This window comes from Protomyctophum parallelum (assembly GCF_964188405.1).
Source record: "Protomyctophum parallelum genome assembly, chromosome: 6".
In the NCBI taxonomy this organism is placed as follows: domain Eukaryota; kingdom Metazoa; phylum Chordata; class Actinopteri; order Myctophiformes; family Myctophidae; genus Protomyctophum; species Protomyctophum parallelum.
In genome coordinates this window covers 30,944,718-30,970,981 of record NC_139701.1, presented here as the reverse complement: position 1 = coordinate 30,970,981, position 26,264 = coordinate 30,944,718, and the positions used below count along the sequence as shown (strand labels likewise).

Genomic DNA, 26,264 nt, shown 5'->3' with positions numbered 1-26,264 from the left:
CCACATTTTCTGAGCTCTTATCTATTTGTTCCACGAACTATGATAAAACTCTGATTATAGGTGATGGCAATTTGCATGTGGACAATGCCTCAGACAGCGTGGCTATGGACTTCCTACAACTATTACATTCTTTCGACTTTACTCAGCATGTTGTTGGGCCTACTCAAACATGGGCACACTCTGGACCTGGTGATTTCTAGAGGGCTGAACATCACTGTGGAAAGGACTATTGAAAGCCCTGAGCTATCAGACCACTATTTGCTGTGTTTTAATATGACTGTCTCTGATCTAGAGAAAAACATCACTGAATATACCATAACAAAGCGTTTTTTTAGCTCTTCTGCAGCCGACGAGTTCTCTCGTCATCTGGGCCCACCCCCCTGCCCGATACTCCCCCAGTAAATGATATGGTTCAAATTTTTAATCTTAAACTAGAGTCAGCTCTTGATATAGTGGCTCCTTTGAAAACAAAAAAGAAACATAACACCAGAGTGACGCCCTGGTTAAATGAGCATACACGCTCACTGAAGCAAGAATGTCGTAGAGCTGAGCGAGCTTGGAGAAAAAATAAACTCCCCACCCACCTAGAGATTCTTAAAAACTCAACAGTCGCCTATAACAAAGCCTTGCGTCTAGCAAGGCAGGCATATTTCTCTGGCATTATTAACGAGAACAAGAAAAATGCCAGAGTCCTATTCTCTACCATTGAACGACTTTTAAACCAGTCCTACAAGCAGTCATTCCCTAGCCTGGGTAAACCCACTCCCCCTGCTGGACAACATTTCATTCTGCCAGGAGGGGTGAGTCTGGCATAATCGCCTGTGTGGCTGTTTAGCCGTGGGGCGGGAGAGTAGCGTTGACGGACAACCCCTTCAGCCAATCAGCGTATATCAAAACAAGAGGCGTCATCTAAACGCGTTCCGTTCCTACTTCCTCATTCCCATGTTTGTTGTTGTGAATGAGTCGAGGAGTTCACACGTCATCAACTGCTCAAATCGTTCCTGATTGGCCAACGTGCGCTTTCAATCACAGAGCCCTGAGCTCGGTCGCGGATTGGCTCATACCAAAGCTGATACAATCTTAAGGACTTTGTATTACCATTTAGCCAGACTCACCCCTCCTGGCAGAATGAAATGTTGTCCAGCAGGGGGAGTGGGTTTACCCAGGCTAGTCATTCCCGGCCTCTAAAGCTAAGTGTAATGAGTTTGCATGCTTTTTTGACAAAAAACACATCTAATTTTAACATTAGAGCTGATATTATGAATGGTGCTGCTGCTAGCACAAACCTTCAAACAGCAGCTAATGGTCCCAGGGTAGATCTCTCCAGGGGGAGCCTATTATCGTTTTGCGCAATTGATGAAGACGAACTCCGCAAAACCATATCACAGATGACATCTTCCTCCTGTTCATTGGATACAATTCCCACCACCTTTCTCAAAGAGGTCTTAGACAGTGTGATTGGAGATATCCTAAAAATGTATAACAGCTCTCTACAATCAGGCGTCTTCCCAGACTCACTGAAGACTGCCGTAGTTAGGCCAATAGGCCCCTACTCAAGAAACACAATCTTGATCCCTCCGACACGATTCCAACGAGCCCACCCCCGTCCAAAACGGTAGAGAAATGACAGAGTTACCATTTGGGGGTCCCCCGAAAAAAAAAAAAAAAAAAAAAAAGACCGGCCGGCCAAACTATCCACGGACCGGCCGACCTATCCACGGACCGGCCGACCTATCGCACCGGCCGGCCCATGGGCCGGTACAAAAAAATAATATATATATATATATATTCCGGCCGCCCGACCTATAAAACGACCGGCCGACGGTGCGGACCGGTCGGCCCGTCGGCCGGAACAAATGGATCCGTCTGTATTGATATCTGACATTGTAGGATTTATCACTAACTCTCACAGTATCACAAACAAATACTCTTATAAAGCCAAGTATGTGACTTAGATCTGCGTGACTTAGATCTGCATTCTTTCATTCAAAGAGAAATTCGAAGAGGAACTCCCCCTCCAGGCGCACGCACACACACACACACACACACACACCTTGAACCTGCGGTCAAACTTGTTGACAGAGTCTGCGAAATCCACCCGCTCCCTCTTAGCTAGGAACTGTCTTAGCTCAGGTCTCTGCTCCAGGCCAAGGTAGTCGCCCACAAAGTTCCTGTTGATGCTGTTCCTCCTACGCTCTTTGGAGTTGTACAGGATGTCTGAGGCTGAGGATGGCAAGGAGAGACATGACAAGAGTTTCAGAGAAAGAGAAGAGAAAAATATAGATCTGACTCTAAACTGTATAGCCTACACACAACACAACTCACCTTCCTCTCTCATCTGTTCATACTTCTTTCTAGCTATGTATTTTCTCCAGGCCTTCTGGATGAGTCTGGCAAAGGTGTCAAACTTCCTCTCTCTCATCTCCTCCAATAGGAAAAGCTACAGAAACATAGAGGCAATTAAAAAAGAATACTGTATCTCTTCTCTGTTTCTAATGTGTCTTTGGAACAGGCTAAAATGTATTATTTATCCTATATAAAACTAACATTACGTTACGTATATAGTTTATGTACACATATTGTTAGGCTGTATAAAATATAAATGTTGTAACCGGAAGGATGCAGACCTAAAGGCTGTGTATCAGGATACAGTGTACAGTATGTGGCTCTTGGTCAGCTCACTTTCTTTCTTTCTATGTACTCAAAGCTTATGGTGTCTCTCTCAACATGCTCCACAACCTGCTCCACAAGCCAGGGTGATGACCCCAGATCCCCAGCATCCCCAGCTGCTCAGCCCTGAATCCAATCTTCTGTGACATGCTGCCCTAAATCCCTGACCACTGCACTACACCGTCCAGAATGCTACAGTATGTGCAGTACTAAACATCCAAGGCTGAGTGAGAACATGCCAGCCAGGAGAATGAGGCCATTGATACTGAGAGGAAAGTACTGGCCAGCTAGCCAGATGTATGGAGGATGGAGATGACTGGAGACGCCTTTGGAGGCGCTGAACTAGTTACTAGAGTCTATCCATGGGTTCCAAAGTTTGACTTTTGCAACACTTACACAACTGATGAAGTCAAGTAGAAAAGAGCACCTCCGACCTGCTTTGTTTTTTGCTTCTTTGCTGCTGCTGCTTGTTATATGCTGTGTTGTATGCTGTGTGTGTGCTTCAACTTCAAGCTAGTATTTACTGTCCTTTTGGGACCCAATGACTGGGTGGCACTGAAACATTCAGACAGTAACTGTTTGTGACTCTGTAATTGAATTGAATTGACTGGAATTGTGTGTGTGGAAATGTGAGTTGTAACAGGGAACAGATGTGTAGCCTATGTGGCTCTTGATCACTTCAATAATCCTATGAGTGAATTTGCTATTTCATTTTGGTTCATAACAGCCAACAATTCCAAATTTTCAATTGTAGACTGATAAACAGTATAGGTTATGTGTGTTGTGTTCATTGCGAGTTATTGTGTCTGTCTGTCTGTCTGTCTGTCTGTCTGTCTGTCTGTCTGTCTGTCTGTCTGTCTTTTTGAAAAATATAGATTTTTGTTATCCAGCTCATGAATGTAGCCTGTGATAGTGTGATGTCAGGTAGGTCTACTGTCTTTGATGGACCCACCCACAATAGCGGTGGTCCCCAGGTTGCTCTTAGTCACTATGGTGGTCCCTGGGTTAAAATCTGTTGAAAACACACAATCTAGATAAACAGAGACATTAGATCCAAAATTTAAACAGCATTTTACCGATTCAGGGTTCTTGACAAAGACCTTGGTACGTCCCATTTGGTACTGGTCGTTGTCCATATTAACCGACCTAAGGAGGTGAAGGACCCCCTGTTGCTCTGGACCCCTCCAGCAAGGCCATGTCTCAGCAGTCAGAATGGCATACCTAAATACAACACACAATGCACACACGCACGTTTATATTACAGACTTTGTGGGTGCATAAAAAGCAAATTGTCATAAAGAATAAAATGTTTACTTAACATGCTGGACCAACCTAACCCTAATCTTAACCTTAACTACAACCATACCAACCTTAACCACAAAATGGGGACCAGATAAATGTCATCAAACATAACATAAAATCAAACGACACACTCGTCTGCATGCAGTCGCGGATACTCAAAATCTGATGCAAAAGCATATACTGCACCCAAATAATGGACACTCACCTCTGCATGAACTTATTAAAGACCCTGCGATAGGCAAAGCCTGCCCGCCGTACACGGATGTTCTCCCGCAGCCCAAGATATCCAACCTGATGTTTAGCCCTGTAGATGTGGAATGCCATCATTATTTGCTATGCTGATTCTGCGTGTGTTTCAGGCAGAAAAATAGAAATAAGGTGTGCATGTGTATTTGTGTGTCTGTGTGTGTGTGTGTGTGTGTGTGTGTGTGTGTGTGTGTGTGTGTGTGTGTGTGTGTGTGTGTGTGTGTTATAATTGGTGAACATGCTAACCTGCTGTCCTCCCAGTCCTTCGGTCTCTTGGTCTCGTTGGGTTTGATACAGCGAATATAGTGAGGTGTGCACTTCATCAAGGTGTTCACAAGATCATTGGATTGTTTCTACACAAAGAATGCACGTTGAATATGTCAATTAATGGCTGCAGGTTCTTATATGGTACTTAGGATGGATACAAATTTGGCTACACAAAAACAATTTACTATATCTGCTGATGTAGCGATGGGTTGAAATGAAAACAGGCCCACATACTGTATAAACGTTTCTGTACTGTAACTGTTATGTACTGTACAACTCTGTGGTCTACCACTGTAGAAATATGCTCCATATTTCAGTTCTTACCTTAATCTTGGAGCTGGCTGTGGTTGGTCTGCCTTTCTTCTCTGAATTTAGGTTGTCAGGAAACAGGCTACGGATGAAGTCACTGTGGAGACAAATTTAGGCAATACATTTATTACAGGTGTAATACATTTGCTATGATTCCCTTTCATCCAGATAATGACAGAGTACATCACTGTACATGCTATAAACATGGACACTCACTGCCCGCTGCTCTGCATCAGCTCAATGAGATCGTTGAAAAGGACATCACGGTTTCTCTCGCAGAAGCCATTGATATCGTATGACACCTGAGGTGATACCAAACATTAGAATGGGACAAATACACCAGCCAGTCATTATTGAGATGAACAAAGACAATTCACTCCAAGCCCTAAAAATAAAAACTATTAAAGTTGAACTAATTTGCTATAGAATATAACTAGTAAGACGCCTGAGGGCGAGAAACGACCTCGCCCTTTACACATCCGCCTCGTTGACGGCAGACTGCTGGGCGAGCACTGGTGCTTTGGCATGGGGGCGTCAGATCAACATGGAATTAATTCTGTACTGGCCATACGCATGACTTGAGTGTACAGGGTTTGATGAGGTCAGATCAACATATGTAATGTCAGAACAGGTTAGCTCCATACAGTATATGGAGAGATCTAAGGGTGGTAGCGGGGACATTCTCTTGAGTGTACAGGGTTTGATGAGGGCCCAGGTAGGGCCGGGCCTTCATTTTCGGGCCTGTTGAGAACTCTAGTCTTCGCCAGCTGCCGGGTGCGGCTGCACTAATAACTTTGGGGCAATAATTATTATTATTGTTATTATACATTTGTTTTTTATGGTGTTTTTATTTTGCAAATGTTGCTTATGCTGCACTAACTGTGAGTCAACCTTATTAGTGAATTAGTTGTTGGTTTGTCAATACTCAATGTGCCAAAGTAAAGTCCTTCAAAGAGTCTCATTGTTGGCACAGTGGCTCATCGTTTAGAGTGAAAAGTCTTGTGCCAACCAATGTGAGTATGTGACTGTTGAACATACTTTCGTTTGCATACAAAGGATACAATACGTTAACTGGGAAAGTGGGTTAAACAACATTCTTCACAGCCCATTGCGCATGTGATCTCCTCAGTTTCCTACCTTGCCAGCATAGTGGTGTATGACAAAGCCTGAGTTCCAGCTGTTGAAGTGCTCGTGCGTTCCCACAGAAGCCTGGAGCTTTTGCAGAAGGTTGCCGTCTGCCCCCTCACCCTTGGCATGCATGGTGGCACACACGTCATCCAGCACACTCATTATACCAGGAGGGTTCTGTAAGGTGTAGACGGGTTGCATCAAGTAACTGTGTGTGTTCATGACCTTTAAGGATGAATTCACCCATTTTCAACCTATCTTCATATAATTGGTCCTCAGTAATGCTCATAAGATTTCATTCTTTGTCTACTCCGTCTGTGGCTCAAAGGAGGGCTCTGGACAGTTCCGAATTCCGCCTACCAGTGACATCATCAATGGGGAATCTAAGCTAACCTGGAAAGTTAGGATGCTATAATGGAAGCCATTATAAAAATGTGAAATCTGTCTATCACAACTGAACTGTCCACAGCCCTCCTATGAGACAGACTGAGTAGAAAACAATTGTACATTATTATCAAGAGCATTAGTGAGGACCAATTATATGAACATGTGTTGAACATTGGTGAAGTCGTTCTATGAGTATGACAATTGCACTACCTGGTAGTAAAATAACAACTTGTTCTCATAGTTCTCATCTTTGTTGTAATAAATAACATGGACTGCACAAAAACAATGAGTTTAACGAAATTCAGACCACACAGGGCGCAGGCCTTTCCCTAAACTTAAGCATTAAATGTCAACAATACATAATACAACAATAATAGTAAAATCACGTTTTGGCATTTTAGAGTTTTCTACACCGTATATTGAGAATGGTTTAATTATTATTATGAGGAAATTCAGGGAGTGACAGAATCAAGAAAAAAACAAACACTTGAACCGTGACAAACACCACCTGCCCGGGGCAGGTAAATAAAATGGTAGGGCAGGTGAAGTTTGCTACCGGGTTGCCCGACCGGGCAGGTGCACACTATGAGTGGGGGATGCAACCATCTTCAGTTCACTATAAACACAACACGTCACGAGATATAACTGTCTTGAACGTGGTCAGAGCACTCTGCGTCTCCCCCTATCTCTCTACCAAGTACCTCTCCTCATCCCCCTACCACACACACACTCATGAAGTGGCTACGGCATTGCGCTCCGGTGAAAACAGCTAATTTACAAGCTCACAATATCACCAGGTTGCAAAAGCCAGTTTTCTCAAGCCAGGGCTCAAAATTGGGACCATATTGGTCACAAATGCACCTGAAATTGTATCTGTGCAACATACAAATATATTTGGGAGCACCTGTGGCTGTCCATAATTTCTGTGGTGCATGTCAAACTGGGGGTCTTATCTTTTCAAATGGGGGTCCTTGCCATGAAAATGTTTCCCTACCATGCATTACCATGCAAAAATGTACTGTAAATAGACTATTCATTCATAGGGCTTCTTGAATGTCTTTATGAACTTACCAGTTTGTTTTCAATGAGATCACACACAATCTTGTTGTTGAAGTATTCAATGGGTGTCCACTTGATGCCCTCCTGAACATACTCTTCCTGGGATCAAACAGAAGGACAAAGCCACTCCGTGAACACTAAACAATGTGTGCTACTGTCACAGCATGGTAATTACATATATTTGATGAGAATATTTAGAAAGGGGCCTCTGCTTGCTTGGTGCAATGATGAGGTGGTTAACTTCAACTTCAAGTGTATTGCCATAAACTTACACCCACGTAAAAAGGAGCCAGTGAAATGATTTTGTGCAAGCTTCCCACAAGCGTATCAAACATCAAAACGAATATCAAATACACATAAGGTGTGAGACAGTGTGCCGCAGTCTCTTTCGCTTCTTATTGTCATTGTTTGTTTGTATAGGACCTGAAAGGAAACAAGACCGTAGTACTTGCCGTAGCACTTGCCGTAGCCTCAGCGACCTTACAGGTGTATGCATAGCCTCAACTTATGCAACTTAGATAGCATTTTATGTAGACATAGCACTCTATAGTGTATACATATAGTTTCATTATATAGATACTGCTAGGTTCTTAGCTTACGTATGATTCATGATGACTATTTCATGTATTTGATGTATTACCATGGTTTTGTTCTTGCTTACTGTAAATCGCTCTGGATTAAGAGCGTCTGCTTAACTGCATGCACCCTGTGCTGTCTGCATTTTTTATTGTCTAATAAAGTAATAATAATAAAAAAATCACATCTGTGTGAAGTGAGGGGCGCTAATATATTAAAGTCTAACTCATGTTGCTATGATTAGGTGATGATAACAAACGGTGTCAAAACAAACATTAATTTCTTTTTTCATTGTCAATGGTGTTTTTAAAACAAACATTGAACTAAAAACAAACATTAAACCTGTATACGCCCCTCAAAAAATAAAATAAGAAATAAAATATGCCAATGTATCTACAGTCAGAATGACAGCTCAGAGCAACATTGTAAATGTTTGCATTTTAGACTGACATCTAGTGGCCGCATTGAATAACAGAAGAGATTGACAGTAATGTAGACTGTGGATACCTGCTCAGCCTTGAGGGTCAGTTCAATGAAGATCTGCTGCAGTTTCTCATTGACAAAGTTGATACAGAACTGCTCAAAGCCATTTCTCTGTCAGGGAGGACACAATAAAACCAATTACACTTAAGTAGGGGGGTAAAGGGACTTTCATATCTGCTGCAATGCTATAAGCATTTCATACAATGATGAATCTCATGAAAAACTAACCTGGAATATCTCAAAGCCATAAATGTCCAATACTCCAATACTGTACTCTTCATGGGGCTTTTGAATGGCATTATTTATAGCCTAGAAGCAGAGGGAAGCAGAGAAAGTGAGAATGATACTGATCTAGTGAGAATGATACTGATCTAATGAGTTATATTTCACTAGCGGTTCAGGTCGCTACGCGGCCCTCACACCACTATGTGGCCTATATTCTGTAAGAAACATAGAATTATATGACAAAGTATAAATTAGGCGTTATTATGTTAATGCAACAGTGTTCATTGTACAGTACATGTGATCAAAGATCAACAAAAAATGTGGTGTTTCATATCTGGCAATTACAATCTGGCAAATAATTGTATATTTAAACACAAGCTACATCATCAAATGTCTGATATTTATTATTTATGGGGCCCAAACTATGAAAAAAGCTCTTGTCAATCTATTACAGTATAGCGATATAGCTGACATGATGCAGACCTCTACCAGGTAGTCAAAGAGGCGTGTGTAGAGGGCTTTGGCCAGGGCATCGCGCGTATAAGTGGCTTGTTCTTGGTTCAAGGTCACATTGATGCACTCCGACTTTCCTCCCCACTTTGAATCCATCTGTCGGCTAGTCAGTTTGTTCTGCAGACGGTTGGGATCAATTCCCAGCAGATACGCAGGGAAGGCAAGCACTATATGGCATAGAGAATATAACGATTTAATTAATCATCAACAATATTAAATAATCTCCCAATGTTAGTGTAACAAAGAAGTGAGGCACTTAAGTAGTAGCATATAGAATTTAAATGAGACAATATTTATGTTCTGGGAAGTGAACACAAAAAATAGCAGTCACTTATTGGTGAAAGAAAACCCCCATCAATTAGCGGCTATAGGCAGGGATTAATAAGACAAACCTCAACGAAGAAGAACTGGGTAATCAGATATACAAACAAATCATTCAATTAGAGTGACATTTCTCATGGGACAGACTTTGTGTGTGTGTGTGTGTGTGTGTGTGTGTGTGTGTGTGTGTGTGTGTGTGTGTGCACGCGCGTGCGTGCGTGCGTGCGTGCGTGGTAGGATGGGGTAGATGGACATGAGAGTTGTAGACGAGCAAGATAAAAGGTAGGTAGGTATACAAAATACATGTGCTGTATTATGTTACATGCGTGCGTGCATGTGTGCGACGTGCGTGCGAGTGTGCAGTGCACGACACATTCTTGTGCCAATGTGTGTACTGTACGCATGCATGTGTCCGTGCATGTCTCACTCACAGTCAGTGCTCTCCACTTGCCCATAGTTGCCTGCTTCTATGAAGGTGATATTTCCCAGGTGCAAGATGCCTCCAATGATCTGCAGCACCTGTGCCTGAATGTCCTGTGAGATGCCAATCACCCCCATGGCTTCCTGGTGACAACACCACAGCAGTGGATGGTTAGTTTTTCAGTACTATTTCAGAACAGTTATTGCACAATGACAGAATATAAGAATGACAGATCACAGATGTCACTCTCCACCTATAGAGTTTACACAGGTGTAGAATTCAGTTATGGGGATCCCTGGCACTAGATCTTACGTATCAATTTGGTATTTGATAATATTAAGGTAACTATTTGAGGCAAGGACATAAATAGCAGCAGCAGTTTAGACATACATTTTAATAGCAAACACAAAAAAAACCCCATAAAAACCCAATATAATACCAGCTATGGTGTTCGTTCTTCTTACTGTATGTCATAATGAGATAAAAGGACATAAACACAGGAACTTCCTGTGTGAACCACATACAATGTGACATTGGATATTTTGTACCATAGTCTCCTGAAAGTCCTTGCTGTCGTTGGTTCCATCCACTTTGTAGGTCCCAGACTGGTTGAGGTAGCAGTAGTAGTCAGGGGTCATGATGCCCAGGGCCTCCTTCTGCTGGGCATTGGCGCCCTCTATCACCTATCAAATAGTATTACAGGTAGAAGAACAGTACATAATGAGTCAGTCTCATAAAAGTCACTGATTTCAGAGCAAGACCTGAACTGTATACCTTTGAAGACAGTGAACGGGAATCAATATGTAGAGATTAACTGCACTTATCTTATAACAGCCATCATAGTTACAGTTTATTATTTTACAGACCTTTGTCCTAGATGCAAAGCAGAAGGGTATACCCATATTCACATGTTTTGGCAATGTAATAAGTTAAAACTTAAAACCCTTCTCCAGTTCAATGCTGGAGATTCTTAAAGAGATATATTACTAGATTTGAGATCCCCTGCTCACCGATTCTAACCCTAAAGTTAGGTGAAATATCTGTTATTCCTCTAAAATAAATTATATGCACTTTAGAGTGACAATATATAATAAGCTTTTGTATGCACCTACTCAAAGCGCTTACAATGGTTAATTGAATTCATTCATATATTGGGAGGTGAAGTGGCGAACAGTCGACGCCAGCGTCCTCACTTCCCACATTCACACACCAATGGTGGCAAGCTCACACCGACTGACACATTGGAGGCAATGTAGGGTTCAGTGTCTTGCCCAAGGACACTTCGACATGTAGACAGGAGGAGCCGGGATTCGAACCGCCTGCTCTACCTCCTGAGCCACAGCCGCCTATATATTATATACATATAGGCTATACATATATTGTAGGCCTTTTTAAAATTTGTGACGCAAAACAAAACAAAATTGAAGAAAATTTATTAAATCTTTAGTTCGGAAATAAAAATGTTCACCTACAGTATAGGCCCAATGACCAAAATAGCAAAACCAGGTTGAAAGTCCATGGTAAATTGCTGATACATTGTTTATATTATGTATGTAAGATCAGCCTCTACCTGGTAGTAGATGTGGAAGTTCCTCTCGTTTTCATTCTGGTTCACCACCCTTGACTTCTCCAGTAAGAAGTTGGAGATTTTACCTCCATCAGGCTCTCCGCCTCTACTGAACTGGATCTCAAAGTATTTCCCCTGACAAATGCAACACACACACACACACAAAAACACACGCGCACACACGCATGCACGCACACACACATTGATTGATTGATTGATTGATTGATTGATTGATTGATTGATTGATTGATTGATTGCACCAAGTCGATGTGGTGGACTGGTGGTGTGACTGTGAACATCACTGACCTTGGTGAAATAATTATGTTGCTATTTTCTGCACCCTGCTCAACTTAATCAGTGATACCCTCTCTTCTACCCTAAGCCATTTGAGCAAAATGACAATGTCAAAATGACTAGGCTCTGTCCGGGCCCCTCCTACGTCTCACCAGGTCCACTCCTGCTCTCACCAGGCCCAGGACCTGTGCGTTGCACCAGACTCCCAGCACCAGGCACTTCATTCAGGAGTGGTGGATTATAATGGCCCTCCTAAAGGCCTCACCGAGGTTTGTTGGGCTTCCTCCTCACAGAGGACACAGGCTGGGGCGCTAACCCATACTGCTCACCCGGGTGCCGTCTACATTCCGGCTGTCACCCGTCTCTCCGGTGGGTTGTCACATAGTCTATTCCTATGAGTCACTATAACATATAGTACACAGAAAAATCCTACTGGATGTCTTTTTGCAGAATCTTTTTACAACTTTGACCCTACCTCATCTCTAACAAAACAGCACAGTGCATCAAAAAGATAAAACACATCGGAAGCAACGTCATGCACAAGTAACCACACTGCATTGCATACAATGCATGTAGTTGTGGTTCAGTGCTCTGGAGCATCAGGACCCCTCAGGAAGTCAATATTACTGTGCTCGATGATTGAGCAGCAGAAGGTGTAGCAGGTATAAATTGTTCTATGCGGATTGCTGAAGCCAACGTACAATAAAAGGTAAATGCAAGCTATAACAGCGGTAAACCTTCCTGGGAACTTAAGCTGTGCATTATTCCTTTGTCTACACAGCATGAGAAATGGGTAAAAAAATCTCCTTAAACACCTTAAGTAAAACAACTTTCATTACATTTGGTACTGTAGGTAGACGAAGACCTATGTGACAAAGGTGCAACACAATCATGTAATGTCTCAAATCTCTCAATGGAAGCAAGCTATATGAGAGTTATATGAAAATCAATCGCTTATGTAATAATCCAGTTGCATTTATTTTAGAGGATAGGCTTATTAAAAGGAGAAATTAGCGTGCATATGGATATTAACCAGAGTAGCCTACTTCTATTTTGATTGTTACAAATTGTGTGATGCTGCCAACTGACACCTTTTCACACAAGTTACAATAAACAGTTATACACTAGTTCTTTACTGATACTACTGAACGTATACTACTGATCGCATACAACATAAATACAAATACAACAAATCAAACATAAAACAAAACACAGCAACTAGCATACATATCCCTTACTGGTTGTACATTTTCCTCAGGACCCAGGCTTTCTCTAGATAATTTGCCAATTTAAATAAGTATTTTTTAAATAAACTGTTAATAACTTGTGTATCATTCATATCCATCATATTAACATCGTTTATATTATTAAACAACGCTTCTCTAACTGCACCATAAAAAGGACAATACAACACAAAATGATACTCATTCTCTATTTCATCGAGATCACACATTTGGCAGATTCAGATCTAGCCCAGGGGTCCCCAAACTTTTTCCTGTGAGGGCCACATAACTTTTCCCTTCTCTGATGGGGGCCGGGGTCAGTTTGTAACAGAAAAAGTGTGACGATCGCAGGGGTGCCAAAGTAAACTTTTTTTTCTTTTCCAGAAAGCCACACATAACCAAATATTAATAACCAGTGCACGTACTGTACATGCAGCACTACAGGGCTGCATAGTGCCAGGGTTTCCTGCACAATGTTGTTGGCATGGCGCTGTGCCATGCTTGAAATAAATCGTGCCATACCAAGCTGTTTTTTTTTTGAGGGGCTTAGTGAATCATGGTGTGTGTGTGTGATATGAAATGTCCAGTACCTCCCCAGTGCCTCACCAGTGTCTCCCCAGTGCCTCCCAGTGTCCACCTGAGTGCCTCCCCAGTGTCCCACTGAGTGTCTCCCCAGTGCCTCCCAGTGTCTCCCCAGTGTCCCCCTGAGTGTCTCCCCAGTGTCCCCCTGAGTGCCTCCCCAGTGTCTCCCCAGTGCCTCCCAGTGTCCCCCTGAGTGCCTCCCCAGTGCCTCCCTGAATGCCTCCCCAGTGCCTCCCCAGTGTCTCCAGAGTGTCCCCCCGAGTGCCTCCCCAGTGCCTCCCCAGTGTCTCCCCAGTGCCTCCCCAGTGCCTCCCCAGTGTCCCCCTGAGTGTCTCCCCAGTGCCTCCCAGTGTCCCCCTGAGTGCCTCCCCAGTGTCTCCCCAGTGCCTCCCCAGTGTCTCCCAGTGTCTCCCCAGTGCCTCCCAGTGTCCCCCTGAGTGCCTCCCCAGTGCCTCCCCAGTGTCTCCCCAGTGCCTCCCTGAGTGCCTCCCCAGTGTCTCCCCAGTGCCTCCCCAGTGTCCCCTCAGTGTCCCCCTGAGTGCCTCCCCAGTGCCTCCCTGAGTGCCTCCCCAGTGTCTCCCCAGTGCCTCCCCAGTGTCTCCCCAGTGTCCCCCTGAGTGCCTCCCCAGTGCCTCCCCAGTGTCTCCCCAGTGCCTCCCTGAGTGCCTCCCCAGTGTCTCCCCAGTGCCTCCCCAGTGTCCCCTCAGTGTCTCCCCAGTGTCCCCCAGTGTCCCCCCAGTGCCTCCCCAGTGTCTCCAATAGCAATACAAGAGCAATAATACAAATTAATCTTAATTTATTATTCTAATTATTTGCTCTCATCCAGTGCTAATGAAAAATAAAAATAAAATCCTATATTTTGGAGAAAAAAAAAGTTTGGGGACCCCTGATCTAGCCCAACATAACGATCCGTTTCAATATAAAGTGGCTGTATACCTCCTCTAATCTGGGCACAAAGTGATATTTTTGTCTTTGGCAGATTAAATAAAACATATAGTTTTCAATATAATAGTCATGTTTGATTTCCATATGTACGTCATTTTGGTTTGCTCCAGATCTCTTCTGTCCAAGTACGTTTGACCTTATCAAAAGTATCGGAGGGCTCGGTTATGTACAGCTACACTCTTAGGGAATCTCCCATGACCCCAGACTCCAGCACCATAATCTAGAACTGGGCAAACACATGCCTGATAAAGTGTTGTATAGGTGCGGAACCCAATATCTCTAAGTACCTTGTTTTTACCGAATTACTCCTCCTAAGGCTCTGCCTGCAGTCTCAGAGAGGACTGTGGAACCATGAACCAAACTCATATGCTCATCAACATAGAAACCCAGATACTTTACATAGTTAATCCTTTTTTCACCAAAATAAAACTGATATGTACTAATGGGAGTTAGAGAGCTGTATACCATTCCCCCTATGCTGGTGACAAGTGAACCTCTCATCCGGTATCCCATTTGTTAAATCAGCAAACATCAGCATGAATGAAAAGAAAATTAAAGTGAAAAAGAAGAGAGACAGTTAAGACTTTCATGTGTACTGATGAGGGCTTTTACTCACAAATCGACTGGAGTTGTTGTTGCGTACTGTCTTGGCATTTCCAAAGGCTTCCAACAGAGGATTAGACTGCAGAATGATATCTTTTACGTGCTGACACACACACACACACACACACACACACACACACACACACACACACACACACACACACACACACACACACACACACACACACACACACACACACACACACACACACACACACACACACACACACACACACACACACACACACACGAAGAATGTAATCAGTTTGTAGTTTCGCTAAAAGGCATTTGAGCTAGTTTGTGCGATCAGATAAGTTCTAGCCTCAGCATGTTACAGTATGTACCTGTACTTTAGGTCCACCCCCAGATACTTTGGAGACGTAGCCCATGATGTACTTAGCAGCCACTGTCTTGCCGGCTCCACTCTCACCACTGAGCATAAAATGTCATAAAAACACTGTAAACACAACACAATGCAACACATTTCCTTTCATAAGAAGATGTAAGACAGGGGATCACCTGATGATAACGCATTGATTCTCTGCATCAATCAGCATGTTCCTATACATGTTATCTGTCAGAGCGTAGATGTGGGGAGGATTCTCATACTGGGCCTATGAGAAATATTCAGAGGCAGGTATAAATACATAGACATAGACATAGACATAGACATAGACATCGCATGATACTTTGACATTTTACCTCTGTCATTATGACAAGGCAGCGAGAGAGAGAGAGAGAGAGAGAGAGAGAGAGAGAGAGAGAGAGAGAGAGAGAGAGAGAGAGAGAGAGAGAGAGAGACAGAGACAGAGACAGAGAGAGAAAATCTCCCATACCTACTGGGAGAAATCCAACAATGTGCAAACAAAGCAGCAAGATTTATGAACTACTCTAACTACTATACTGTACTGTACTGTACAATCTCCCTCTATCTCTTAGAGCCATCTCATAATTTAATAGTTTCACTTCCTTATATTCACATGAATCTAGACTCAACTTAATGTCTATGCTTCTAACCTCACGTGCACGCAATCTCGCCCTTCTCGTCTTACTGTTTTTTTTTCTTCAATAATGTTTTTATGTTTTGACACTTTCCGCTTTGGCAATGTAAATGTATGTTTTCTCATGCCGATAAAACTCCTTTGAATTGAATTGAGAAAGAAAGAAAGAAAGAAAGAGATTTAAAGGACAGAGGGATTAGATGGAATAATAACGGTTTTACTCACAGCTCCTTGGTAGAGTTCAACTTCTCTGTCAGTGAAATAGGGCATCTGTTTGAACGGGTTGACTGATATAAGCACTGACCCAATATAGGTCTGGACATCACAGTTAGGGAATACGTCAGATCAGAGATGTTTGGGGAACAAATAATTATAACATCTTTGAGACAGCCTCATCTTATACTGTATAATATTATTTCCTTTGTTTTTTTGTACATCTTCTATCTCAAAATATTCAATAGATATTTTGTGTGTGGCAGTTCAAACACCTGTGAAGGTATTTCACCTGTTCTACATTGACCTAAAGATAACAAAAGATAACTAGGGAAGTAAATTATTAAAAACAACACAAATGGATGGCCATGGCAGTACCTACTGTACTGTAGGTGATGCACTACAGTCTTAGCCTGGTTAATAAACCAGAGGCTACTACAGTCTGACATTACTAGAACACTCCAGTTACATGCTGATTAGATTGGATTGTTAGGCTTATGCTTGATTCATTTATATATTTGTTGAGCATCAGTGAGCATCACCAAAAATCGGCAACATAAAAGCTCAAAACATGTTGCATAAACAAAGCATCAGCTTCATCACTCTCAGTCTAAATATGGATTTGAAGGAAGCCATAAGTGAGCTGTTGAGTCAGTCAGAGGATGTAAAAGAGGAACTATACTATCCTGCCATATGTGTTTGTTGACGTGAAATGCTTGTTTCAGTATTGCACTGCATGTCTGGGGAAACACTCTGCCCCCCGAAAGAATGTGTCTCATTTTCGAAGTGCCGTGTTTTCTTTCCACCCTAAAACATGATCAGGTATTATTATTACATAAGGAGGAAGAATGTTTTTTAAAAAGTGTACAGTATTTGTTAAAATGACGTTTTTATGTGGACACGCCCACCAGTTCATTAAAGGACCACTTCACCACTTTTCAACCTATCTTCATTTAATAGGTCCTCACTAATAATCATGATAAAATGGCACGATTTTCTTCTACTCTCATAGGAGGGCTGTGGGCAGTTTAGAAACCGTCCTCCAGTGACATCATTAGGCAGATTTTTTTTTAAACAAGATTTTTTTACAAAAATGTTTAGATTTTCATTATCGTGAGAACGATGGCTTCCATTTTCGCATTGCAACTTTTCAGGACTAGAAAGCCTGCAGTTTCTATTAGCTTGTATTCCCCATCTGCCCACAGCCCTATATGAAACACAGACAGAGTAGAAAAAAATTACGCCATTTTTTCATGATTATTAGTGAGGACCTATTATGAAGATATGTTGAAAAGTGGTGAAGTGGTCCTTTAAGTATGCCTGCCATTGCCTGGTTTGCCTGATGGAACTGAAGCCGCACCCACAGCTGTTGTTGTATGATAAAGCGGGGAGAGGTTAGGGGAAGGGATGATATCGTGATGTCACTATATCACTGTTTATTTCATTGGTACGTTTGACTGTTTGACGTTTGACTGACTTTCAGCCTCCAGGAAGAAACCCTAAATACAAAAGGAAGACATCATTGCACATACTGTACAACCACACCAAGGGGTCTACCGTCTAATTAATTACTGTCACCTCATAAACACGTGAAAAACAGGAAAACATACAAAAATCACGGCACTCCATCTTGAATGTGTTAATTAGATGCCATGTACACTAGTATAATCTACTGTATAGGAGAGAAATATACAGTATAAGAATATATCTCATGGTGGTTTTCATTCATATAAAATGTTTATACATTGCAGTACTCATAATCTCAGCCACAGCCGTAATAGGATACAAAAATATAGTCGTCCATGTATCTCTTCTTGAGGTTTTCCACGATGGCATCTTCGTTGATCTTGGACAGCAGGACCATATCGTCCACACCACTCTGCTTGACATTCTGACTCTGCCAGTGGTATTTGGCCTGTATGAGACAGACAGACAAGCAATTATTAATAATTATAATCAATAATTATATTAATGACAAATGTGTAGTATTAATCTACAGATGTAAAAGGTGTATATAGTGTGGGTGATGGCTGATTTAAGCAGCCATTATTCATCATGATGAATCAGTCATCCCCACACATGAGTCACGACTGCTCTGGCATGTACCATTTTGCTGGACCCAACGAGCAGGAGAAGGAATAGGGCCTCCCCGTGTTGTTCCAATGAATGCTAAATTGAGTAGCGCTGTTGTGGCCATTTTGTTGGTTCCAAACATTTCTACCTTAGCCAACAAACCCACTGATGCACTCAGGGATTTTGGTAGCCCCTTTCGGGACCCTACATAAAGCTTTTCTGAAATTTTGATGAGTTTTATGTTGGGTCCCTGGTCAGAACTATATTTTCGTATGGGAATTCCAGAACGCGGAAGTAGAAATTCTCTCTAAGATTGAATCTGCGCCGTGTGACGGTCTTTTTTTGCTTGAGTTATTCTGAATTCGGGAACTTTAAGTACCTATACATCCCGCTGCGAATATCTCCTGTGGCGCGGAAGCCGTTAAGTATTTTTAATCTTTGTTTGACCGATTTGGTCGCTTTATTTCTTCTTGTTTGTTTACCGTTTATTGTACCGCCTCCCGGTGTGCGGTTGGCTTGTGCGGCTACGTCCCTGCCTCTGATCTGCTCTGTCATAGCTATAGCGCCACTAGCTAGCCAGATAGGCGGTACAATGAGGTGTCAATAAACAAGGAAGGAAGAGAAGAATCCAAGCTTCCAATTCGGGCAAACATATATTAAAAATACTTAACGGCTTCCGCGCCACAGGAGATATTCGCAGCGGCATGTATGGGTACTTATACTAAACATATTCAGAAACGCTCACACGAAAGAATATCGTCACAGAGCGCGGCCAGGCGCTAAAACATGTTGTTTATGTTTAAGAATGGCTGTGTACCAGGTGGCATGGTAGTGGTGCAACAGGACCCCATGGACTGGGTCGAACAAAATGTCAGAAACTTCAGTACCATTGGGTTCTGCTTGGAGGGCTAGGATTTTGGATGTACGCAGACATAAGAAACAGATTGTCCACAGGTTCAATGTCATTTTGGTTTGCATTTACTTTCCAAAGTGCAGTGAATGATACATTACAAACAGTCACATCTTCTCTTCCTTGTTATGGCTAGCCCTCCAAGCAGAACCCAATGCTACTGAAGTTTCTGACATTTGTTAGACCCAGTGCATTGGGTCCTGTTGCAGCAGTATCCTGCCACCTGGTACGCGGACATACATGAAACATAAACAACGTGGATAACGCCTGTCTGCGCTCTTTGACGACATTTTTTCGTGTGAGGGTTTCTGAATATGTGAAGTATAAGTACCTATACATGCCGCTGCGAATATCTCCTGTGGCGCGGAAGCCGTTAAGTATTTTTAATCTTTGTTTGACCGATTTGGTCGCTTTGATTCTTCTCTTCCTTCCTTGTTTATTGACACCTCATTGTACCGCCTATCTGGCTAGCTAGTGGCGCTATAGCTATGACAGAGCAGATCAGAGGCAGGGACGTAGCCGGCACAAGCCAACCGCACACCGGGAGGCGGTACAATAAACGGTAAACAAACAAGAAGAAATAAAGCGACCAAATCGGTCAAACAAAGATTAAAAATACTTAACGGCTTCCGCGCCACAGGAGATATTTGCAGCGGAATGTATAGGTACTTAAAGTTCACAAATTCAGAATAACTTAAACTAAAAAAGGCCGTCAAACGGCGCAGATTCGATCTTAGAGAGCATGTTTATGTCCGCGTTCCAGAATTCCCATACGGAAATATAGTCATGAACAGCGACCCTACATAAAACTCATCAAAATTTCAGAAAAGCTTTATGTAGGGTTCCGAGAGGGGCTATGTTATGGCATGATCTCTGTGCTGTCTTTCTCTCTCTCTGTCTGTCTGTCTGTCTGTCTGTCTGTCTGTCTGTCTGTCAGGTAAAAACCATTTGTCCACCAGGTGCATGCCGCTCCCCAATCACCCAGACCTACTTATACCCTCTGTCAAGCAATTAGGCCTGGGGAGGCGTGCCCCTGTTGTCCAAACAATAATTAAATTATAGCCCATCAAACCAATGCAGTAGCTACAACAATTGTGATAATAATGAATAGACATACAAACAGTGAGGATGGCTTCTACAAGCGCTATGAGTTAGAATAAAACATGGACATACAGTACCAGTTGATAGGTAATTTTGTATATTTTATGGGTGAATGGTCCTTTGACCTTTTGACCTTTTAATCTGGTTGCCCTGTGTAGTGACTTCACGCTGTCTTATGGCGTTTAGTTAGTAAGAATTATTATTGCACTGTCTGTCTAGAACCCTACATGTAACTGACCTTGAAGGCCTGGCGCTTCCCTTATCAGCCTCGCTATGGCTGAGACTGACAATTTATCCTTTAAAGCCGGGTGCCATGCCTGACCAACCTCTGTGCTCTTCCGGTTTAGGGTCTGTTGGTTGGCCAGTGAGTGAATTCTATGTTGCCACGTCTACTTTGTTTCATTCTCCATTTTGTATTGAAGAAGTATAAATACTCCATGCCATTTTGATACGGCAGAGATAAACCATTTACCCACCAGACCCTCTGGGGTCTGGGTGAATTATTATGCTGTTTTGTGAATCCTTGTTCTGTCTCTCTGAATCAATATATAAAAATGACTAAAACCTCACTCTGAATTGGACGTCTCTCCTTGGGTGGACTCAGGTAACATTTCGGTATTTATAAGGTCATTCTCCTAAAGTTACAGTGTTTATATTGGCTATTTACTTATAGTATCTTGGTAAAAGCTAAAGTTAAGTATATATTGTAATTGGATTACTCTTAAAAGTATTTCCAGAGCTCCGGTGTGCCGGAGCGTTCCCAGTATCATAGCTCTGCTGTCGAAGCTATTTATAGTAACTAAATTCATACAGTCCTTTCATAGTTGTTTTAAAGTATTTTAGCGATAAAATACCCATCACCAGTACACCCAAATGTATAGTTAATTCTATTTTAAAGATGAGAAAACAGAACACAGCAAACACCACATCACAGGTTTATGTATAACTGCTGAATTGCCATGATGGTGTGATGAACTGTGGAGAACTATTTCCCCACTAACCAGGACATAAACTGCTATACAGCAGAAGGAGCAAGATTGATGGACACAAATCAATGAGACACTAGATAGAGACCTCAGGACAGATGTGACGTCCATATAGCCCTTAATCTTAATCACTGACAAACTAGCCTAGGCTGACTGTGTGCTCACCACTCATGTCAGACATTGCTAGGCAGCCTATGTTTGACATGAGTGGTGAACACTGTCATTATAAATGCAACAAGCATGTGGTTGCCTATTAGAGGAAGCAAGGAGCAGTTACCAAGCAACAAGTAAAGGAGAGTTGAGATCGGACAATTTAGTCACGAAACTGTACCAAGTCAGGAACAGGAAGTGATTTGTGGGTGGTGTTTTGTCTTCATTTTATTTCTTGGTTTGGCTCTGGGTAAAACAAAGAATGCAGGCCAGATTTGTGTTGGATAATTCAATAAGTGCCCCAACAACATGATGCCTCTGCCAGTTCACCACTGCGGCTGTCTGAGAGGAGAACTAGAGCAATGGCGGGTTCATCCAATGTCAAAGAGCATGCAACAATATCTCAGAATTTGTTACATTACATTACGTTACATTTTTTTAATTCCAGCTTCAAGTGCAAGACTTTTCCACTCACTTCCAATCATCCGCATCCATCCAGCCTTACAGGCATCTACAGACCAAGTTGTCTTGACTGACTAGTTTATGTCTGGAGGTCAGATCAAAGTGACATCAGGTGACGTCTCATGTTTAAAAGTTGCTCAAAACACACTGCACACAGTCACAGACTACAGCTGACAATCAGCTGATATACTGTTCTGTGCCTGTGTGAGAGGAAATAATTTGGTTAATATGTAATCTGTCTCTCACTCTCTCTCTCTGTGTGTGCTCTTCTAGGTTCTCAATATGGGGTCTGCGTACCCATGAATGTGGAACAGTTTAAACATTTAAGCCCTATTTTATTTTTCAAGTTTCGAGTATTCATAAATATGCAATCTACAAGCATGGACAAGCTTGCATGCAGTGTGAGCTTATAAATCTTTATTTAAAAAAAAACTTCAAAAAGACTTCTCTTATGGATGTCCCTGGGCCTTGCACAATGTATTTTCATATGTGGGTCTGTGACCAAATAGCCTACATGTTCTGATCATTATAGGCACCGTTGGCACGGGATACACCGCACTAGCCTGGCTTTGCCAGACACATAACTTGGACTCACTCACGCCTCCTCCTGGAAGGGTAAGTGAATCCACATTATCAGTATGGCCAAAGCCATGTTAAAAGGACACAGCCTGAGAAAGCGGGCAGTTATCAAGCAACAATTCCACAAGCTGTGGTTGGCAATACAGGAAGCAAGGGACAGTTGGAAACATGTAAAAGAAGGGAGATGTGACTTATATTCATTAACTTTGACAGTTTGGCGATGTGCTGCTTCCGTCTCACATGTGGTCAACCATCATTGATGATTTCTCACAGGCAGATATGATGGAGAGATCACATCACATGGGCTGTGGCTTGAATGGCCAACTTGTAGTAACATAGCACAGTCTGAGATTATGTGAATCTCTTCACAGTGGGTCTGGTTTGATTGTCATTCCTCCAACTCCACTTGATATGGTATGCCATCAGGAGTGAGGAGGCATTGAGAGTTGTGACCGAAAGCACAGCCGTCTTGTAGAGACGCCTTATCAGTAAGGCTGAACTGGAATCAGTCGGGTCTTCGAGGGCAGTGTGGGACGTGGTGCTGAGGAAGATAGAGCGCTCTTGGGGTGAAGATGTGCTGCTGCTGCCACCACCACTAGTTCCACTAGTAGGTGGTGTTACAGCGTGACACACACACAGACATGTTCTGCTGGTTTACATAGTAGAGGCTCACTGGCGTTCGCAAATAATAAAGTGATGATCTCCCAGAGCTTGTCAGTGGATGATTATACAAACTGGGAAAATAAAGTCATCATCCTTGTGTTTAGCCCCCATGTTCCACTTCATGCCTAATTTATGCACCGTCAGACAATGGTCCAGGATTTTCTTGTTGTTGTGTATATTATACAGTATACATGTGACTGCATGTGAGTGTGTGTATAGTGCAGTGATTCTCAAAGTGGGGTCTGGACTCTGAAGACTCCCAGGGCTCCTTGCCTCCTTGAGGGGGTTCCAGGGCCCCTGGAATTAAATCTTGTTATACACAGTTTAACCAGCCAAACACTTATTCATTTGGGGGTCCTTGACATGAAAAGGTTTGCGAACAATTGGTCTACTGTGCAGGTGTGCCTCTTCTCCTTTTTATAGAAAAAAGGGATCTCTATCATTCTACTCCAATTGACAAATGTGTTGTGAGTCACTCTTAACATCCTGAAATAAATCTGTCTTCCAAGCTCAATCAATGTCATGGTCAAGCTCAATCAATGTCATGGTCTATTTTCCACCCTGTCAGGAATGTGAAGAAACAATAATAATTGGTAAACAACGTTGCTGAGAGTGAAAACCTTTTCAAAATGTGAACTGAGGAGCTACAGTACTATGTGTTAACTACTGAGGTGATGTAGCAACATTTTGTGTTATGAATGAGGAGCATGCAATCACTGCTCTATAATAAACGCGAACAGTTAATCATCCAAATAAGAATCCTCTTAATGCAAGGTATGTTTGCACACACAGTATAAGGAATGTGTTTCTGTGAGGTTGGTGCATTACACTATTCTGGGGAGAACCTTCACAGATAATAGCAGATCTACAAGCTCACAAGCTTGTTGTGTGGTTGTAGATTGGCTATTGTCAGCTAAGATATATAATGTAGAGCAAAAACTGAAAAGCCACTAGAATAGTGTTCTGAGAGACTCTGGTCTCTGGTCTAAGTGGTTAAGGCAACGGTTAAGGAGAGGCGAGCAGTGGTCGAATAACTGCAGTGGTCGAATAACTGAGGAAGTGCTATAGCCTGAAACTGCAGTCCTCTTTTGTGGACTCTAACTTCCCCATCTCATGTCTAAACACCAGCCTCTTGTGAAACTTTCTGAACTTTGTAACTACCAAACTGCTGCCTTTCCTGTTTCTTGTTGCTACCCTGGGTCCTCCACGCCCAGGCTCAGACGCACTGTGATGGGGGTATTGCTACCCTGGGTCCTCCACGCCCAGGCTCAGAGGCACTGTGATGGGGGTATTGCTACCCTGGGTCCTCCACGCCCAGGCTCAGAGGCACTGTGACGGGGGTATTGCTACCCTGGGTCCTCCACGCCCAGGCTCAGAGGCACTGTGATGGGGTATTGCTACCCTGGCCCCTCCACACCCAGGCTCAGAGGCACTGTGATGGGGGTATTGCTACCCTGGCCCCTCCACACCCAGGCTCAGAGGCACTGTGATGGGGGTATTGCTACCCTGGCCCCTCCACACCCAGGCTCAAAGGCACTGTGACGGGGGTATTGCTACCCTGGCCCCTCCACACCCAGGCTCAGAGGCACTGTGATGGGGGTATTGCCCATGGCTTTTCATCAAACTGGGGCTACATAGACTCCACTCAACCCTTTTAGTACAGTACAGTACAGAAAAATGAAATGCCCTGTTTTCTGCATCTACATTTGTAGACATTTGTGTGTAATTTTATCAGCCCATGTTCCAGACCTGCTGAGCAAAGTATACAGCATGGCAATAAATGCATATTTCTTTATATGTATAGTGAGACTTTATAATGACAGGTGTGATCTGTGAAAAAGAGGAAACTGTGATGAGGTCTCATCCCCCTCCTACCAGTGACATATCTCAATTGTTAATAATTATAATAAAGAGCATGACATTTTCTCTCTGAATTGAAGTGAGATTATTTTAAACCTAAGCGGTTATCAGTGCTCCTGGACATAACACCTATAGAGATTCTTATCATCATAGGGGTCAAAGGGGGAGAGGGATCAGAAAGCTCCAGAAAGTGTAAGCATAGGCAAGCAAGGCTGTCAAAGAAAACATTGACAGCTTTGAAAGCAAGCAGATGGAGGACATAGTCATCACTCCGTCTATCACCCTGTTGTAAGGAGGGTTCACCCATTCTACAACACAGTCAGAGTACAAGATAGAATACAGGATTATTACTGTACCATTGTGCTGGTGGTGTGTGTGTAGACCTAGTGCCGGTGGACCTCTCCTCCCAAGGTCCTTTCTCCAGGTGTCCAGATATGTGCAGGTGTGTACGTACAGTACGTGTATGCAGGGCTACGGCTACTGTTAACACCATAAACTGGTTCTTTTACGGATTACGGCCATCACAGAGAGGAAGTCTCCAGATAGTAGCACGAACAAAATCACAGAGTCAATACAGGGACAGCAGGGACCTACAAGACTCTGACATCCACTGCAACACTCAAACCTGCTTCCTCATCCTCCCACAGCCCTGCAACCTGAAACAAGAACTGATCTGTCATACAAGCCCAAGACGACACAATAGTACCACACACACACACACACACACACACACACACACACACACACACACACACACACACACACACGCGCATGTGCAGGCATATGGTTGCTACTTCTGTACTGTAATATTGAGCAAGTTGATTGTGTACTGTACTGTAGTGTAAACTTAAATACAGGTGCCCTTTGCTGTGCATTGTATAAGAATAATAATAGTTTGTTTCCAAGTACAACACAGAATGATCTAAACGGCTCATTAGTATTACACTGCAGCATCTGTGTCAGCACAGTAAACGTCATCTTGTAATAACTCAATCCAAATAATCTACTAAACAACAGAATGGTGTTGGTGGTAACAACCAACCCAAGTGCTCATTATCTTAAGTCTGTTTCCAAAGGTTGGCGTCTCGTTGGTGAGTTGCCTGCTCCACCCAGGCTGTGGTTAGCATGGCTGTCTCATCTTTGCC

The 26,264-nt window shown here is 42.8% G+C and overlaps 1 protein-coding gene across 3 annotated transcripts in view; it reads right to left on the bottom strand.

The window, feature by feature from the left end:
- The window catches only part of myo1f (myosin IF), a 32,525-nt gene extending 6,783 nt beyond the window's left edge, over positions 1 to 25,742 (bottom strand). The window contains exons 1-21 of one of the 3 annotated variants that reach the window (XM_083767255.1): positions 25,476 to 25,742; positions 18,122 to 18,250; positions 16,348 to 16,437; positions 15,641 to 15,735; positions 15,466 to 15,553; positions 15,135 to 15,224; positions 11,478 to 11,609; positions 10,456 to 10,590; positions 9,918 to 10,050; positions 9,136 to 9,332; positions 8,656 to 8,736; positions 8,452 to 8,538; positions 7,381 to 7,467; positions 5,932 to 6,099; positions 5,011 to 5,096; positions 4,810 to 4,891; positions 4,465 to 4,571; positions 4,178 to 4,276; positions 3,747 to 3,891; positions 2,326 to 2,440; positions 2,054 to 2,223 (exon numbers count right to left, since the gene is read on the bottom strand). In XM_083767255.1, coding sequence (XP_083623381.1) covers positions 2,054 to 2,223; positions 2,326 to 2,440; positions 3,747 to 3,891; positions 4,178 to 4,276; positions 4,465 to 4,571; positions 4,810 to 4,891; positions 5,011 to 5,096; positions 5,932 to 6,099; positions 7,381 to 7,467; positions 8,452 to 8,538; positions 8,656 to 8,736; positions 9,136 to 9,332; positions 9,918 to 10,050; positions 10,456 to 10,590; positions 11,478 to 11,609; positions 15,135 to 15,224; positions 15,466 to 15,553; positions 15,641 to 15,735; positions 16,348 to 16,437; positions 18,122 to 18,250; positions 25,476 to 25,478 — 2,319 coding nt within the window. In that variant the 5' untranslated portion in view covers positions 25,479 to 25,742. The remainder of the gene's footprint in view (positions 1 to 2,053; positions 2,224 to 2,325; positions 2,441 to 3,746; positions 3,892 to 4,177; positions 4,277 to 4,464; positions 4,572 to 4,809; positions 4,892 to 5,010; positions 5,097 to 5,931; positions 6,100 to 7,380; positions 7,468 to 8,451; positions 8,539 to 8,655; positions 8,737 to 9,135; positions 9,333 to 9,917; positions 10,051 to 10,455; positions 10,591 to 11,477; positions 11,610 to 15,134; positions 15,225 to 15,465; positions 15,554 to 15,640; positions 15,736 to 16,347; positions 16,438 to 18,121; positions 18,251 to 25,475) is intronic. The other 2 variants (XM_083767256.1, XM_083767257.1) reach the window with 2 other exon arrangements.
- Between the last annotated feature and the right edge of the window lie 522 nt (positions 25,743 to 26,264).